This window comes from Hermetia illucens, chromosome 1 (assembly GCF_905115235.1).
Source record: "Hermetia illucens chromosome 1, iHerIll2.2.curated.20191125, whole genome shotgun sequence".
Lineage (NCBI taxonomy): Eukaryota > Metazoa > Arthropoda > Insecta > Diptera > Stratiomyidae > Hermetia > Hermetia illucens.
Window position 1 is genome coordinate 42176234 of NC_051849.1, and position 17001 is coordinate 42193234.

The 17001-nt window shown below is 41.5% G+C and overlaps 1 protein-coding gene across 1 annotated transcript; it reads right to left on the reverse strand.

Moving 5' to 3' along the window:
* Positions 1-3209: 3209 nt before the first annotated feature.
* On the reverse strand, positions 3210-14086 carry LOC119646218 (potential E3 ubiquitin-protein ligase ariadne-2). The gene is made up of 4 exons (XM_038046600.1): positions 14020-14086; positions 4741-5151; positions 3874-4688; positions 3210-3814 (listed from the first exon to the last, which is right to left on the reverse strand). The coding sequence occupies exons 1-4, from the start codon at positions 14084-14086 to the stop codon at positions 3668-3670; spliced, it is 1440 nt and encodes a 479-aa protein (XP_037902528.1). The 3' UTR covers positions 3210-3667.
* Between the last annotated feature and the right edge of the window lie 2915 nt (positions 14087-17001).

Consider the following 17001-nt stretch of genomic DNA (forward strand, 5'->3'; position numbering starts at 1 on the left):
AGCCTCCCTGGGACGTGGCCAAAAATCTGTGCAGCAGCCGAGAAAAGAGCACCTTTAATGGCGGCCCAAGGTTCATCGATATTCTCAGGCGGGTCACTGAGTATATATGCCGTTCGATCAGCAAGAGAGCTCTCCCACTGTCGAGGGGCGGCTGTGTCATACATTCCGTCGTTGTTGAATTTAGGGGGTCGCAGCTCTCCAGCCATGCGGGAAGTGGTTCTCCTTAAGGAGGAAGCCATTGACGTTAGAGGTTCGATTATAACAGGACTCCAGGACATTCAGTACAATTTACTTCTCAGAAAACATCGATATGGGTAACTCAAAGGCATCTTGCCAAGAAAAATATATACGTTTTTCTGTGTCCTGACTTAGTTTCCAGTGATTAAACTGGAGTCGGCAGGACCAAAAGAATTGCATATCTCCTCGGCATTCATGGTTCATCCAGATCGGGCAGGCGGCACGAGATTTTGGGTTGCACATCAATGAAGGCAAGACGAAATATATGGTGGCAACGTCAGTACCAAAAAACAGCAGATCGCACTGGTCAAACGAGAATGATAAAAATAGGAGACTACAACTTTAAGACCGTTGATAACTTCTCCTATCTAGGGTCGAAAAACACAACAGTTACAATGATGAAATACAAGACAATGATCTTGCCAGTCCCCATGTATTCTTTGGAGATTTGAGTTCGTAGCAAGAAAAATTGCGGACACTTGGCCGCATACGAGGGAAGAATTCTCCGAAGAATTTTTGGTCTCCTACATGAGAATGGACGGTTCCGTAGCCTATATAACTACGAAATCTATGAGCAATACCATGACCGTATGGTGATAGTAAAGTCACTTAATTCGTATGAGTGGTAGGATGGTCCAGCCCGGAAAGTCTTTAAGGGAAGTTCAAAAATTAAAAGAGGGACGACGACGGCTACGATTTCGTACCAGGGAAGAGGCAACTCATCAGACGCTGCCTCACCTCTGCCTTGGGAACAGCGTGACCATAGCCGTCTTCTCCCTTCAAAATATACTATTATGGAGCATGATATCCCCCAGTTTGATCGAAATTAAATCTACTTTTACTTTTACTGCAACCCAAAATACTAAATATCAACATCACACTAAAGTGAGTAGTTTGCCATACTAAATATACATTATGTACAAATGGGATAGTTCTGCACTCAAATATGCTTAAAGAAGCTTCCGATTTGTTTTATAAAAGATATCCTGGGCTTCTGGGTTTCTGGGCTAAATCACCCTTACCTATACGGATTAGGTGACCCGCTCACTGCGACCTGTTGAGCTGGATTTTAGCTACGTTGTCACCACGTATTTCATTTTGCTTTGATTAATGTGCAGCTCATTTCATGCCATAAGCTCCATCTGAATGAAGACAGTTTGTACATCGTGGGTTGTTCCTTCTATTATGCCAATATCATCGGCATAGGCAGGATGCCTCTTACATTTAGATCAACATCACGGATCAATTTTTTCCAAAGGCATGTGAATAAGGATGCATGGTAGGGCATCCCTTTTCTCGTGTCCCCATACATCTGTTTGGTAGAAGATATGTAGTTACCCTGAAGCGTAGAGAAGACTGGGAAGACCCAGAGGAATGCGTGGCGGGATATACGGAAGTCTTCTACACCGATGGCTCAAAAACAGAGGAGGGTTCTGGAGCCGGAGTCTACCTCTCGAATAAAAACGAGAAGTGGGCTTTTCCTTTGGGACAATATGCAACGGTTTTTCAAGCCGAAGTTTATGCGATCCTAAGGGTGGCAAACTGGGTGATTGACGAGCGGTTGAAGGGCAGGCGCATCGCAATCTGCAGTGACAGTCAAGCTGCACTGAAGGCATTGAGCAGTCCTTTGATCACCTCGAAAATTGTTCAGGAATGCAGAAACCGTTTGAGCTCTATGTCTAGATTCAATACGGTGGAACTACTCTGGGTACCTGGTCACTGTGGCATAGAGGGAAATGAAATCTCGGACGCTTTAGCGAAAGAGGGGTCAATCTCCCCTATGCCGGGGCCGGAGCCAGCAATTGGGGTATCAGTAGCATTGGCTAAATCTGTTTTCAAAAACTGGGAACAAGTTTCCCATAATGACAGGTGGCAGAGCCTAAATGCTGCTCGATACACCAAACTTTTCCTGCCAGAACCCAACATACGTACCGCAAAGTTTATCCTGTCGAAAAGCAGGAGGACCTGCAGGTGTATTGTGGGCATTCTGACAGGCCATAACTCACTAGCTGGACATATGTTCAGAATAAAAATTACCGAAGATGATACGCGTCCCTCCTGTAATGAGGAAGCGGAATCCACGGAGCATTTCCTATGTGAATGCGCCGCCTATGGACGCATCAGGCATCAGATCTTTGGTGCCGATGTTCTCCAATTGCGACGGGTAGCATCACATCCACTAACGGAAATCCTGCGATACGTTAACGAATCCGGAATATTCCGTTAGACGGGGGTGGCGAGTACAATGGGCCAACATGGCCTGAGTGCTCAGAAGCTGTAGCTTCTCCCTCACCATACACACACACACACACACAGGGCATCCCTTCTTTTAGACCGTTGTAAATGGTGAAAGATTTCAAGACAGATCCTGCCGCTCTTATCTGCCCTCCCCTAGAGTCTAGCCTAGTCAGTCTTATTAGTTTTGTCGGGATACCTAATTTTCCCATGACCGTATAGAGTTTTACCTGGGCTTTGTTATCATAGGCCACCTTTAACTCGATGAAAAGATGGTCTAACTGGTGCCCATATTCCAACAGTTTTTTTATTGCAGGGTGAAATCTGATTGGTTGCTGTTTGGCTGGATTTAGTTGGTATGGATCGATTTCTGGGCGCATGGGACTATCCGATCTAGTAAAGTAGCGAAGAATATCTAATCGATGGTAGTCAACGTGACACTTTTAGATTTGCTGCACTGAGTTAAATCTCCTTTTATGTATGCGACAGATAATGCCTCATTGCCAGCCATCACGCTGCCCCTAACCTTGAGCATAAGTTGATGAACCACATGGTGTAGTTGATCTCCTCCGTATTGAACCAGTTCTCTCTGTGAAGAAGCTACTGCCCTCGACGAGTTCGTGCTCGTAATTTTATATCAAATTGAATGGGATGGATAAATGTGTTCCTTTTCTACTTTGTTTAGATCCGATTTATGTCACCTGGAAATGATAACTGAAGAAAAAAAACTCCTCGGCTATTTTTTATGATGGGAATTTAATTTTTGAGGGCAATCCTTCTTTTGTTTTATACAAATATAACTTATCCGATGAAATTACATGTTCTCAATATATTAGCGTACGCCATATAGCTACTGCTGTTGACGAGCGAAAACGGAAAAAATAACTGAGAAATATATGCATGTCACGTAAAACTCAGTTGAAGAAAAAACAAATGAAATAAATAAAGTCGATAAAAGTAGGGCAACGCTATCTTTTAAATTCGATTTTTTTGATTTATTGCAATATCTATAAGATCATGTCATTTCCTACTTTCTAAAAGCAAAGAATTGTGAATATTACTCAAATACTACTAACTGATTCTGCTTAGGATCCTATCTTTTTTGTTTGTCTATCAAGTTATAATATTGTGGTCTTATCTGTAAATCGTTTATAAATCTTCTGTTCTCGGAATTTTATCACTTCTAAGTCAAACATTACGAAGTCGTCGGGAAGAAGTCTTTCAGTAACGTTGTTCGTCGCTTCTCTGCAATGTCCATTTGATTTTCTAAGTCGCCTAGTTCGTTTGTCTCTGCTCGTTCGATTTTCCATGAGAGGTTTTCGATTTCGGCTTCAAGTTGGGCCTGCCACATGAATTCGGCCGTTAGCAATTTATAAAGCGGGAAAAATGAATGCAACTTACCTGCTGATATTCAAACAAGTCCTTTCTCGAACCGGGTTCCATGAAATAGGCATAGGGATATGTATATTGTAAAGTATATCGACATTTCGCTAACAATGAGGCGGCGTTGAACAAATATTGCCAATCGATCCAGGTGCCTAGTCCCTCCATCACTTTGTCGTTTACACGTCTCTTAAGCCTGTCTAAAGTCTGTTGCTCCAGTTGCAACGATTTCGAATGGTTCTCCCATCGCTCGTAGTAATGGAGATATTTCTTTAAAGCTTCTCTGGCCTGCGCATGAACCGACTCATTCGCTATATTTGGATTGTCTTTGTACCTGGAACACTCATAATACTCCGAACCGTGCGACTTCCAATCACCCAAACACATCCAGCAAAAATCATGTTTGCAATTGTAACATTGCATGTGATTACAACCTCCATTTTTCTCTATACAAATGTGACACTTTGGGCAGTCTTTGGTATTGGCACTAATGTAGTTTGCCGTCTCACTATCGTCCGCGCATTTCGTTATCCACTTTTTGATCGTCTGGCAATCAGTCGGCGCATGATAATCCGTTCCACACTGAAAACAAAACGACGATTTACACGAAATGCATGTCGCCTTCTTCGGCGATATGTCCTGACTGCGAATTATAATCGGGCAATTCGGGCCAGGACAAAATCGGAGTTCGGGGTGGGATTTCACGTAATCTTGGAATGCAAATTGTTGGTATTTGTCACGCAATGTGGGACGTGTCAATAGTTTTAATACTAAATCTTCCGGGACCAGAACATTGCAATTTGGTGCCATGCAGCCGATTTGTGTTGAGATTCCTGAAAACATAATTTGAAAAATCTAGCGAACTGAAAGCCAATAACGACCCACCTTGATTTATTTGCGTTTCAAAGTGCATCGACCAGCAATCCTTACAAAATGAATGACTACACGATAAATTATAAAACCGATCATACAACTGCGTATTTGCGCATACGGGACACATTAACGATCTATACGCCGAAACTGACTTGCCGCTGCTAATCGGCGTAGGGTAGATGCGAGCACTTGTTAGCACCTTAGACGCGTCGTCGCGAAATTTATCGATTATAGCTTGCGTTTTCCAGTTATTCTGGTGAAGTAACATTTTGGCTAGCGCAGGTGTGATTTGTAAAGTGTTATACAACCGTTCGACGGATTCGTTCAGTAATTTTTCCACTTCTTCGACGTTAAGACATTGATAAACGAAGAATTCTGTGTCGGCCTTTTTCGGATCAATTTGGTCAATGTCACAGTCATCACCTGAAATTGAAATTGGTATAAAGTGAACGTACTGGGAATAATTTAAAGTGTGTAATTTCAACAAGATTGGGAGGTGTAAATTCCCATAACTAATTGCCACTTTAACCCTAAACAATGCCATAGAATATTCGATAAAAAGAAACAGTTTTTTGAACATCTTATTGCCCAATTTTGGAAATAAATGTTTTCTCTGAAATGGAAGGAAAGTCGCGATTGGGGCCACATGCCTCTTTTTCATTGTCCTTTACAATTTATAACATTTGCAGTTGCAAAAATAAGTTTACCTGACGTTTGTTATTTGAAAAAAATTTTTATCCTGAATTTGTCAAATACAGCAGAAACAAAATAAAATAATCGTGGGTATTTTACTGTTGCTTCAATGTCAATATTTAGTTGGAATATTCACGTAGTGGAAGCTGTATACTGAGCTTTGTCATTTTATTCTTTGTTGATAATTCCACTCTCTTTTGTGCATTCGGCATTTTCAGGGTCAAAGGATGCCGCGTCTTGAATACCTGAGGCAGCGCAAACACTGATTTAGGATGTGATCCGCTGTGGATCGTTCCTCTCAATCACGCCACTAGGGTCTCAAGTTTTATGACTACTCGCATGCGGTCGAGTCGTTATTTTTTTATTTTTAGTTTTAGCTTCGCGTGTGTTTTCCGCGATATTCATATCTTAGGTTTCGGTGCGGCTACACCGTTTAGTCAAACGACACGTGAAAATTTGGTAAATGATGCGTGAGAGACTGAAGTATCTAAAAGGAGTCCACCAGATTCCCGAGCCTGCCAGTATTTGTTTGTCAGCCTTTTTTGGCTTTTGGGGTAGCTCTACTATTTTTGTCGACTTCGACGAAGTGTGATGGTCTTTCACCAACGCACAATCCTTTAAACCATTAAGAATGTTCCCCAACATGAGGTCACAATATTCGTTAGGTTCTGGGAAAGACATTCACTGGTTTCTTAATAAGTGAACTTGTGGAAGATAGCCTATTCCGGCTTCCGATTTCGTTTCTCAACTTTGTTCCCGGCTACACTTGAATTCGTTTATCAAATTTTGGGCTGCACGCCTTCTCCCCAGAAACAACTGCTCCTAAGTTTCATTTTCCTATCCCACCTTTTAAAGTAGGATTTTCTGTCCTTTCCTTGTGCCCTTTCATGGGGTGACTGCCTACTCGATTTTCGTTACCCTCGCTTTTGATTACCTTCCGGAAGTCTCTAGACCTACTACCTTTGTGTTGAATGGCAATCGCTTCGCTCAGTTATTTGAAAAGTTTCATATCCTTTTTTTCTTCGTTGAGATGAATGCATTCTCCTCATGTTTACCCAAATACTGGCTCATGCTGTTGATATCGACATAGTGAAAATAATATCCCGTGATACACAAACTGGCTTCATCCACTGCACCGGTTAATTGAAAGTAACTAAGATAGGGAACACTCACGAACCATTAAAAATTCCAACCTACGGTCGAAAATCACAACCGGTAACAGTTGTGGCGACGGAATCTGCGCACGGCTGTTGGCAGCCATCAGAGCCTATTCCATCTTACAAAACCTTTTTCGCTAGAAACGTCTCACGAACGGGTCAAAGCTCCTCTTGTAGAGGATAATGATCTAGCCAGTCCGCACGTATTCCCCGAAGACCTGGGTTCTTAGCAAACAAAATTGCGAACTCGTGGCGCGTGCGAAAGGAGAATCTTTGGAAAGTTTTTGGTCATCAATAAGAGAATTGACGTTTTCATAGCCTAAATGAGAACGAAACCTGTTACACTTTTCGGAGCATACATTTTGAGCACTCACCCTACTGTCCCCACAATATCAGAATAGTTTCAAAAAGTCTTCATCAAGAACTTTCATTTGTAAAATACAATTTTACGAATTAATTTTGGACAGAGAATAGTGAATACTAGAACCGGTTACCGTGGAATTCGTCCAACCGGTTACGTTTAAAGTAGATTCTTTGTCTCCCGAATTTCAGATTCGTGCATTTGTTTGTTACTAGGTAGGTTTTCTTTTTAAAATTCTTCTAAATAATATACTGGCCTGAAGAATGCATTCCATCCTCGCAATAGGTGGATCCCAGTAGGTTCAGAGTGTTGTTCCACTAGCAACCAAACCCAGGGAAGACCTGATCGCAAGTAAGTGATTAATACGCTAATGAAGAAAGATCTCCTATAAAAATTCCACCACGTTTCATATTTTCGCAGCGTAGCAAATAACAATTTAATTCCGGCACTCTAAATCCGGACAAATCATCATGTCGGGATGGCGAAACTTCATTAAATCGCGAGTACGTGAGGTTGTTTTCGAATTCATTCGCACAAAAACTTAGTGTAAATTTGTCGTCTTTCGAGTGAGCGTTAGCAAAAAAAGTGACTGCTATTTTGAGTTGAATTATCATCCGCGCTTTCTGTGGGTGCCAAGAACAACAAAGCATTCGAGAAAAAAAGAAACAAAATATCAACACAAATGAATCACACAGAGCTCTGGGTGAGATTGTCAGAGTGAGTTTTGTTGTATTGGAACAATTTTATTACTTATTATTTTCTTTTTCTTTCTGGATTTATTATTCTCTATTTGTTTATTTTCAATTTATTTCTGTTATGAATTTATTTTCTTTTTCCTTCATTTTTAAGGTTTTGTGTAAACACAAAACCTTATTAAAATCGGTTTACTGTCTGTCTGTCTGTCTGTCCGTCACACGCATTTTTCTCGGAGACGGTTATAGCGACTGACACCAAATTTGGTAGAAAGGTGGGAACTGTGAACGCTCACGCATACAGTGAATTACATCCTTTTACGTCGAATTTAAGGGGGGGGGGGGGGGTCCCCATACATGCAAAAGGGAGGTGTACAATTTTTTTCATTAAATATAGTCATGTGGGGTGTCAAATTAAAGGTCTCGATTGGTACTTTTCAAAGCCGATCTTAGTTTTGACATTCATTGGAAGGGTGGGGAGCGCGGGGAGTTGAAAGTGATCACTTCTTTAAGGGGGCCATTCTCAGAAATTACCAAACCAAAAAATCTGAAAAAAATCAAGAAGCTGCCACTATATGGTGCCTGGGCTCCGAAATACCTTCCATGCCGATATCTGTTTAAATAAAGTTAATAGTAGTATATTACTGCAATTTTTTGTAATTGGTTAGAAACCCCCCTTAAGTTCATCCTAGTACCATGAAATGCAGTGATATAGGCTAAAGTATAGAGCATGATCTTGCCAAGTTTGGTGGAAATCGCACTATTACTAACAAAGTTATAATACCTCAAATTTGTTGCTTCTATGAAAATTGAAGACTGTGAATGTCAATATCACCCGAAAGTGGATACTCTCACATAATATATGGATATATTACGTGCTACGTACTAAGAAATACACAAAACCTTTCGTACCTGAAGCGTCCAGCTTCCGGTTTCCCGACTTGTTATGATTTATTTTAATTATTATTATCTTATGATTTATTTGATTCTATTATTTATTTTTTTTCTATTATTTTAATTATCAATTATCATTTGTGATTTATAATATACGGGATCATGAAGCATAATTAGGTTTCTTTGATCTGAAGACTTCCTTCCACTCTCTTCCTCCTTTATCCCGCAAAACTTGCACATTAGGGACATCCTCTCAAATCATGGCCTGAGGATATCGAGGAAGGGAGGGAGCCTCAGGGGCCCCACCTCATTGAAAAACAGAGGCAGAGGAATCAATGATTGAGGCGGTGATCTGTCATGGATCTTTCATCCCTCGATCGAGGCACTCGGGTCCGAAGGTTTACGGCTCCACGCACGCGGTCGAACCGTTTTTTTTTTTTGTCTTTTCCAAGTTTAGCTCGCGTTCTGTTTTAACTCGTTAGGCCGTCGGGAATACCCTTGTTTGTATGGTGATTTTCAGATCTGGTGCGGACCCACGCATCGGTACAAACACGTTAATTTTGTATAATGACACATGAGGGATCGAAGCACTCAAAGGACTATTATGATAGTTTCCTCGGAATTTTCATCCTGCATAAATATACTCCCCTGACACTGCCGGAATTTTCTCGAAATTAATAGAGAGTAGATGGGCGGGAATACAAACTCGGCAATGATCCGAATCCTAGCGAAAACCTCCATGTCGACAAAGTTTTTGAAACCTTTTTTTTCAGGATTTTTTTTTTCTTTGGCCTTAGCCGGAGTACCTCATTCAAAAAAGGTTCGCCACTTTTCTCCGCCTTGAAACCCGACCAGAATTCGAAACTATAAAGATCGATAGAAACGAATGAGACCGCGTTTTGGATTTTCAATTTGAAACGGTCATTGATGTGTAGATTGCAGGACACCACTTATGAGGCCCCATTTCATTTGGCTCTTTTGGAAAGGTCGTTATCACTGACAGAATTTCATTGCAATATGTTTTCAAAAACTCTCCTTTCTTCAGATTTAGTCTCAGACCGAGAGAGAATGCTAAGGACAAAATCGACGCTTCCCAAAATTCAGCACCATTGTCAGGTTCTATTGTTTTCCTAGATTTTTTTTATTGATTTCAACTTTCAAATTCAATAGTGCTAATAGATAGGCAGATAGAATTGCTTCAAATGTCGCCAAGAAGCAAATTCTTTGGGTGATATCTACTTGATGCGTGTCATCACTCACAGTTCCTGCTTGTCGTAAGAGACAACTAAAAGTGATATAAATTTGTGGGCTAACAACGCCTTGGGTAGGAACTGACCCCATGCCGAAGACCTTTGGCTATCGAAAACGAACTATGATTAATTTCTGAAATATGCACACATACCTCGACAACGGTAACGAGGGTCCTCGGAATGCCCGCTTCCTCCAACGCGAACAAGAATTCTAACGATATAAGCTGGACCTAAGTGAAGCAAGATGATGGGACTCTGGAGAGTACCCCTCTTCTTCTTGTAACACTAACGGCAATATGCTTTTGCACTCTGAAAAGAATCCGGTCTAGGTCAAGGAATGTCACAATTATACAGTGCCATGCACCAATGGACACTTCCGATATAGTGGAAAAGGATGCTTTCTACACGCAGTTCATTTCGTAATGGGTTATCTGGATGCCAAGTTATGCTCTGACAACACCTTGCTCGGACATGTGACGGGAAAGCATGGTCTTGGCGACTATAAAGGTAATGGTGGGAGGTTTGTGAATTTCAGCAGCTCCCACTTCCACGTTCTTGGCGACCCATTTTTCGAGCACAGAACTTGCCATAAGGTCAGTTGGGTTTCAACTGACCCACACCATAAGAGCAATCAGATTGACCACTTTGCGATCAGTAGTAGATTTAGGAATTGTCTTCTGGATATGCGTAACAAAAGAGGCGCTGACATCGGCATCGAAAGCGATCACCACCTGATGGTCGCTTGTCTTCGCTTGCGTGTTCGTATGCCTCGTGTGGTTAGAGAGCTCAATATCAGGAGGCAGAGTTCAGTCGGCTCAAATTTTTAAAGCCCGCGCTCTCCCACCCTGCAGTTAGAGATACCTCTGCGGACCTCAAAAGAGTAGTTTACCTAGTGCCTGTAACCTGGCTCTAGCTAGAACTGAGCAATCACAAAGCAAGTGCCTGGGGCAATACGAATTGTAAGGTCTTCACGCATCTGGGACAAGAGTTCTCGCGATCGGGTTTTGTTATAAGCAGACCAACTCTTCCTCGACTTGCTGCAGGTTGTGAGTTTTCGCTATCTGAGGTCCGCGGCTTCAAAGTAGTGCGCTTATATAATCCGACCGTCGCTTGACAGCAAGAGAACCATATTACTGATCGGACGGCTGATACACTGAGTAAGGCTCGTTTCACAAATATATGGTACCATTGTAACTGATTGAAACCCTTTCACACTAGCACGATTCTTATTCGGCAAACTGCTCATTTCACCCAAATAAAACACGACTACTTTTCACAACTCATCATTTAAACCCACTCACTATGAGGTGAAAACCTAAACTGAACCCTACGTGTGTGAAAGCCTTGATTGCTTTTTTCTCCATGACGCACGAATTCGAACCGTATTGAAATCTGATAAAAGTTTATTCGTGCCGTGGAGACATTCGGTTCTATATGGCTCCAATTAGATATCGAATAGATGACCTGGGAATATCGAAGAGTATGGGGCCGTTATCAAAAAGCTCTTTTCACAGGTTTTCGGCCACGTTCCGAATTGGCGTCATAAAATCTGACTAACTGCGGAATCGCGGTTGAATGCTCTATTGACCTCTGCGAGGGATGATGCAAATCTCTCGATGGGCCTGTGAAGGACTTTGAGGGTCGACCCCTCATCCACGACGATGAGCAGCTGTAGAGACGGAAAACATAGTTCACCACAAATCACATCCGCTGAAGCGTCGCCTCTTGTAGGTGAAGTGGCTAGTCACGGTAACGTATGGACTGTTCATCCAAGCAGAAGAGGAATCATTTCGATCATCAAATCACTCAAACGGATTAAAGCCCCGGTACTGGACGGTCTCCACACAGAGTTATTTATTGCTGCACCAGCAGTTTGTGCAGATCGGATATCTCCATTCGTACGGAAATCTTGCGAATCCAAGACCGTTCCCAGAAAGGGGACAATTGGTGGGATACCTGCGTGCGTCGCCCGCGCAAAGATAATAGCAAAAATATTCCTGGTACGCATTAAAGAAGCTATTATCAGACATATGATGGCGTAAAATACCACATGATGCATCCAAAGAAGAATTTAGACTCTACAGCGGAGCCCGGGATTTCAAGGTTGTAGTCTCCTATCTTTATTATTCTTTGGTACGGGCCAATGATGTTCTGGACGTATGAAGCTACCCGACCTAGCAAGATAGCAGAGAATATCTTATAGACGGTACTCAGAAACGCGATACCTATATAATTGCAGCACTTGTGATGTCTCCCTTTTTATGTATAGGTCAGATAATGCCTCGTTGCCAATAGTCAGGTATTGATTCGTTGTCCCACATCTTGAGCATAAGTTGATGAACTGCTTGATGTAATGGGTCACCTCCACATTTAACAAATTCGACTGTATTTCCACCTGACGACTTATGATTTTTAAGCCGATGAATTGCACGAACTGTTTCTTCTATACTTGGTGGTGGATTTCTTTTTTGGCTAACTAAGAAACCAATTCCGAGTACATGGTTTACCGGATGGTCACTATTATATATGGTGTAGTGACACTTCTCCAGGAATCCGGTCCCTGTCCAACGCATTGATTCGAGAAAGCTTTCGATAGTGTGAACAGGGAGTGATCTGACGTGCTCTATGCAGGAGGAGCACCCCGCAGAAACTAATAGCTATTATCAGACATACGACATATGATGGCGTAAAATGTCACATGATGTATCGAGGTAAAATTTCAGAGGAAGTTAGGGTCTAAAGTGGAGCCCGGCAAAGGTGCATCTTGTCACTGATATTTTTTTAACTTCTTTTCGGTGACATTCTTGATGTGTCCTTATTTGGAGGACGTGGGGGATTTCAATAAATGATGACATCTTTCCTCAAACACCTCGACTACGCTGATGACATCATCTGAGCTATCCTGGGTCATGAAATTGCTATAGATTTGGAAAGAGAGGCAAATAGAATTGGATAAGCATCAACAAAATCAAGGACCCGACTGTCACTTCAAAGCTCCGGGTCCTCGTCAACACCTGAGTGGGTCTTATCATCGGAGTATGCTGGTGTGCTACTATTAGAAACGAAGAACTTGGTCGACGCAAAAGCCTGGCACCCGTACGTGATATGATCGGAAGGTGGAATTGGCAGCAGATAGATTACATTAAGGAGGGACGACAATTCCATTGCTGGCTACCCCATGCAGTGAAATGCACTCTACCAAAATGGCATTTCAAATAACCGCAAACGATGGCGCGTAAGTGTGGTCGTAGTGCTATACCTCACCAAGGGCTAAATGGCAACCATATATAAATTTCGGCAATTACTATTTCTGAACATTGCTCTTTCTTCTCCTGAATAAATAAAAGGAATTTCGAATTTAATATTAAATTTACGGCTAATTCGATCCTGCAACTAATAAGCTCATATCCTTATTAGAGAAGAGACCTGATCACACTTCATGATAACTTTCTTCCTCTTTATTCCGAGAATCTAATTTGTACTTAATATAAAACTCTGCAAAATACAGCTGAAGGTGCTGTCTTCAAACTGTCGTTCTGATCTTCTGAGCATTATTTCTTTTCTGAATTCTTCCACACACATACACCATCAATTGCAGAAATCCGGCTGATTCGTCTGTTTCACACTTCGCCGGAAATTGAATTGAAACTAAAGCGGATTGTGCAACCTTGCGACAGTCTTAAAGCAGCGTCCACTTTTATCTTGTTACAAAGAACAATTGCCCCCTCGAATATATTGAATGAAACGTGTTCACAAGCCAATTAGGAAATTGAAAGAAAGCAAAAGTAAATACAAAAGCTTAGCGCAAACGAAGCCTTAAAATATCGGAATTTTCAAAGAAAAGGGAAATGTAAAATTAATGGACATTGGACCACAAAATCGATAGCTGATACCTGCAGCACTTCCAGCTAACGGAAGTGCTGTAGGTATCAGAACTTAATTAACGTCCTCGCAAGGATTGTTTTAAAGGAAGGTAGGCTCAAGGCGACTGACAGTTTGGGATAAAATGAATGGAATTGCCAATGTTTGTATCAAGTCAAGTCATTGGGAATGAGCGAATGCAGTTCTTTCAGCATAATAAGTTCCTTCACAAGCTCGCAATGTCAATTATCCGCCTGATGACTACTTTTATGGCAACAACGCAAGGGGTAACAAACACTGCCTCTGTGCTGTATATCAGCTTGGTCATTGAATGTTGTGCAAATAAATATCTTGATCGATGGATGAAATGAGCTTTCTCGTACCTGTATTATAGTAGTCATCATATTCCCCGTCATTGTCTGAATATTCCATATCTGAATCGGCTGACATGTTTACGCCACTGTTGTCTCGAATTCACCACGAATAAGAAAGAACACTCGTCGTTGTCTACCGACAATCTCAGATTGCGGTTCCGTCCGATCTCCTTCGGTAAGTGGCAATCCGCTTGTATCTCAGATAGGAATTTTCAAATCTTCGGAATCCATACAATAGACGAACGGTGAGCTAAAAGAAAAATCACACCGCAAAACTCCACTATTTAACAAAGTGACATATGTTAGAAACTTCCATACTAATTCTGACAGTTCAGAGTTAAGTTGCTGGCAGTTTATAAAATTTGCTTTTAGATTCTTGGTTACGTTTACATGACGTCTTTAAAAAGAGCAGAATTTTTTAAAGATATTATTTTCAAATGATCCTGCCTGCTAAATTATTACAAAGGTGAATATTTATCGCATCGTTATTTTAATTCAACTTTCGTTATTAGTGAGGCTGTTATAGATAAAATATATTCATTATATTATCTTAATTCTATTGCACTGGGCGGCTATTTCAAATTTGTTGACTCGCTCGGCTTTCAAAGATGCTACTTTAACTTTCCGAACAATAATCGATTAAATTTTCAAACTAAATTTGTCCAATTCTCAAAAAATATAGTTAACTTTAATGGAATGCTTGCTATTTTTGTCGAGCATCCTATTTCGTCGAAATTGTTACGGTTGCTCCGATACAAAGATCAGTGGATCAGGAGTTGCTTCATGGCGTCTGCCGTGTGAGGTCTGGAATTGTTGGGGAGCAGGCAGACTCACTTTCGCTGTTTGGGCATCTTCAACAACGGCGCAACAGCCCGTAATCGGTATAGGCTTGGCTTAGTAAAGAATTCCAGATAATCCGGTTTCGCGCTGAGCTCTACCAATTCGATATCCCTAAAAGCAGTTTGGAATCCTGGCCTACGTCATCGCTCCATCTGAGGCAGGGATTGCCTCGTCTTCCTTCTCTACCATATAGACTTATAGACTTTTTGGGAAGGGTAATTCCCACGTATACGGATTAAATGACCTGCTTACCGCAATTCATTCAAACGGATTTTATCCACAACCAGACGATCGTGGTATCGCTCAAAACTTTTGTCCTTGTGTAGGCTACGGAATCGTCTATCCTTGTGTATGGAGCCAAAAAAAATTCGGATGATTTTTCTCTCGGACTGGCTTAGTTCGCATTTTTTTTTGCTCAGAGCCCAAGTCTCCAAGTAAAATGTGAGGACTGGCAAGATCATTGTCTTGTACAGTAAGAGCTCTGACCTTATGGTGAGACGTTTCGAGTAAAACAGTTCTTGTAAGCTAAAATAGGTTCTATTGGCTGCGTGGATTTCGTCGTTGTAACTGTTATCGGTTGCGATTTGCGATAGTCTCCTATCTTTATTGTTTTCATTTGACCAGTGCCATTTGACGCTATTGCTTCTTTGGTTTTTGATGCCAATCTCATGGCCGTGTACAGGTTTACCCTGGATATGTTATCTATCATAAGCATCGATGAAAAGATGGTACAACAGATGACCGAACATTTTTTGATCGTTAACGCAAAGAGAAAGTCTGATCTGTTTTTGATATGCCCGGAGTGAAGCCTCTTTGATATTGGCCGATGATGTTTTGGGCGTTTGAAGTTATCCGGCCGACCAAGATAGCGGAGAATAGCTTATATATGTAGATGATATTCAGCAACGTGATACCTCTATAATTGCTGCACTGCGTGATCCCCCCTTTTATGTATGAGACAAATGATACCTTGTAGCCACTCGTCGGGTATTGATTCGTTGCCCCTGACCATGAGCATCAGTTTATTTATCGTTCACTTTTCTTGCAACTAGGATTAAATATGTTTGTGACCGTACCAATGGTAACGTTCTCCAGGTGGTTGTGAATATCATTTGTCGATACTTCATCTCCAAGATCTCTGTTAGGTGCCATTATAGCGACATACATTTACCCTTTATAGATGTTGCGGAGAACTCTGTTATGGATGGCTTCAGTGTTCATTTTCAATTGAAATATTTTTTATGTTTTCAAAGCCGATAACAGCAGATTTCACCGTTGCGGGTCCGTCGTTGTAAAATCCGTCCAGTCCAAGGCTCCTTTCACCACGCCGTAAATCTGTAGGTTTGTCAGTCTTACCTAACCTCTAACCTGGAGGACCAATTTGGTTGGTACAATTTATGCCGTTTGTAGGCACGGGAAACTCATTCCTCTCAGGTGTTAGATCAGCAGTCGTTTCCCAGGTTGTATATTCCATCGTGTGTAGTAATCCACGGAACTATACTACCCTTAAACCCTCTGTCAACATACCCCTCCTTTTATTTCGTTCGACTTCTTCAATTTGTTGAGGGTCTCCCTGTATCTTGCCGCGTTAATTGTGTTCCCTCAAGCTAGACTTCAATCGAAATTATGTTTAATGGTCCCAAAACACGTTGCCATGTTTTTTGGCTGAGATTGTGATTTGAATTTTTTTAGTGAAATGTGGAAAGGTGTGATACTACTTTCAGTCTCAGAATGTTAGTGGGCAACCTCCCATAAACAGTTTCGACCTCATTAAAATTCGGATTTTGCTCTTGGCAAGAGAGTTTTTACAAGAGGTGATCCTGGGTGTCGAGTTTTCAACATACCCAACTGGAATTGGTCTCTCTGGAAGGGGAACGCCTCGTATATAGTATTCAATTTGCCTCCTTGCACCTTTGTATGTAAACAAAATTGAAAAAAAAGGTTTTATGGAAAATGAAACTTTATTCTGCGCGTGTTTTTTTCGGGAGGTGGAAATCTGCAAAAGACACTAGCACATATGTTTGTCCAGCGTATGGGATTCTTACCTACTGCAGCCACCCCCTAACTTCTTTCCTCTTCTCCGTGTAACCACCGCAAAGTATTACATCACCGGAACATAACCCTCTTCCTTCTCTTATCCGTCGTGTTCGC